This window comes from Anastrepha obliqua, chromosome 2 (assembly GCF_027943255.1).
Source record: "Anastrepha obliqua isolate idAnaObli1 chromosome 2, idAnaObli1_1.0, whole genome shotgun sequence".
In the NCBI taxonomy this organism is placed as follows: Eukaryota; Metazoa; Arthropoda; class Insecta; order Diptera; family Tephritidae; genus Anastrepha; species Anastrepha obliqua.
The window spans coordinates 34146468-34148720 of record NC_072893.1 but is presented as its reverse complement, the minus strand read 5'-3'; the positions used below and the strand labels follow the sequence as shown (position 1 = coordinate 34148720).

Genomic DNA, 2253 nt, shown 5'->3' with positions numbered 1-2253 from the left:
ATAAAAACAAAAATACTTACATAAGTTTTATTTTATGATAATTCCACTCATAGAATAGGAAAAAAATGAACTTGAACTGTTTTTGTTAATTTTGCCTAATATGACAAAAAAATATTGAAGTGCATGATTTTCGCTCTGACTAATTGCCATAAATCTAGGTAAAAAAAAGCATTTACTCCGCTCTGATTACGCCTGCCGATACCACCATGCATCGTCTGTAACTACAAATTATTTAATTTCTCAATATTCTTTGAATTGTTTATTAATTGCCTTTTCTGCAAAGATGTCGGGCAACCCCAATCAGCAGAAAACCATCGCGGAAGAGAAATATAACGAGAGCGCTTAAATTCAAAAGTTAACTGCATTGCGTGTACATGTACATGCATACGTACATATTTACTCGAGTGTATGCACAAAAGCACATGCTTACAAGTATTTCGCAAAGCGGCGTACGTGCATTAAAGGACGTAAACATTACCATTGATCAGTCTTCAATAAGATACTTATGTACGGGTATGGACGCAATGTGATGTGCTTGCTCAGCTGGTGTCGACGAATATATGCACAAACAAACATATTGAGATATGGAGAAAAGTCCAACAAACATCATCGCCGTGCGCCTGTGATTCATTTAGCGTAGCGTACGTGAAACCACAAATGCTCCACACACATATTGTCAACATATGTACATACACACATACACTGAGAGCGCTAGGCGCTCTTCGTGAAATTTGTTATTCATGCACTCTCTCAGCCGTTCGCTCGCTCCATACAATGGCATCAATGTTTCCATTCAAGGTTTTTGGCTTCTGTATAAAAGCCGTTAAATACTGCTTGTTCGCAACATTCAATAAGAAACCAGCAACAAGTAACAAGTCACAAGCTTATGAACTATTCAAAAATTTGAAAGTAACTGAAAGTGAAAAGTGTAAAACTCCGGAATAATAAAAGTTGAAAAACAAAACAAAGAAAGTCTAATTGGAAATTCGATTTTTGTGCATAAAACAATAAAATATAATTAAACAATGAGCAATATAGTGAAGCAGAGTTGTCGTTTGTGTCAAACGGCGGGAAAACAAATCAATTTCTTTCCCAATCCCTGGAAGACAGCGGCACCAGCATTTTCCACATCGTGCACTTGCAATCAAACAAATGCCGCTCACAAACCAGAAAGTCGCGCTGTGCAATTTTCCAAAAAAATTATGTCAAAAGTTTCGTTGAAGAATATCACTGGCCGTCCATTGCACCAACAAGACCCCTGGAAGCCATGGCCGAACAGCGTGAATCCGCATACTGGCGAAATCGGTGGACCAGCTGGTCCGGAACCAACTCGTTATGGTGATTGGGAGCGGAAGGGGCGTGTTTCAGATTTCTAGTCAACGTTTTTTTAGTGTTTTCATTTAATTTATTTTGATCTTTTAATAACTACTACAAGTACTATGTACAAATTGTTAGGAATAGTATGAAATTGATCGGACTATGTTTTGTGTTATAAATTAATAGAATAAGAAATTTAGACTGAGTAAGATATAGATGTAATTTATATTTTAATAAATTCCTAAACTTTTTAAGAACATACATTTGTATGTACTTTCATATAAATAATGACTTTTATTTCATATTTCCTTTCCGGAAGTATTTTCTGTTTACTTATTGTTATTGTTCATTTCCGTCATTTGAGCACATTGAGAAATCGAGGGGAATAGTAAATGGGCACATACATACATATGTATGTATTATTTCCATGTACTGGTGCACTGCTATGTCGACGTGCTTACTGGAATTGCAGAAATTCATTTCTTTCGTATCAGACCACGAATTGCCAAATCGCTTCTTAAAACTATTTACGTATTTTTTTAAACTATGGCATACTGCGTACAGTTTCGCCAAAGGCACCGTATAAAAAAAGAGTTTGTGTAAAAAAAAGAAATGTTTGCCTTAACCTTCCTATATCGGCGCATCGTTGTGTGAGACCGAATATCAACATTCGCATGGTTTTTTTTGTAAACCGAAAAGATCAGTGTACTGGGAGCTTTGCTAACTTTACTAGTTTTGGCTGATTTCAAATTAGTGCGATGACGAACTTCGTGCAAATTCAAGGTGACGCAAATTTAATCATCAATTAATTTTGTTTTTGGATAAATTTTTTACTAAACAAAAAATATTATATGACGAAAATCTTTAGTTTGACCTTTACGCACTCCACTTCTTCATTTTTAAACCGCAGCTGTCTAGTGCACAAATGTCATATAA

The 2253-nt window shown here is 35.6% G+C and overlaps 1 protein-coding gene across 1 annotated transcript; it reads left to right on the top strand.

Annotated features, from left to right (window-relative positions):
• The first annotated feature begins 831 nt into the window (after positions 1-831).
• On the top strand, positions 832-1578 carry LOC129237860 (succinate dehydrogenase assembly factor 4, mitochondrial-like). The gene has a single exon (XM_054872822.1). The coding sequence runs from the start codon at positions 1026-1028 to the stop codon at positions 1374-1376; it is 351 nt and encodes a 116-aa protein (XP_054728797.1). The 5' UTR covers positions 832-1025; the 3' UTR covers positions 1377-1578.
• Positions 1579-2253: the final 675 nt, after the last annotated feature.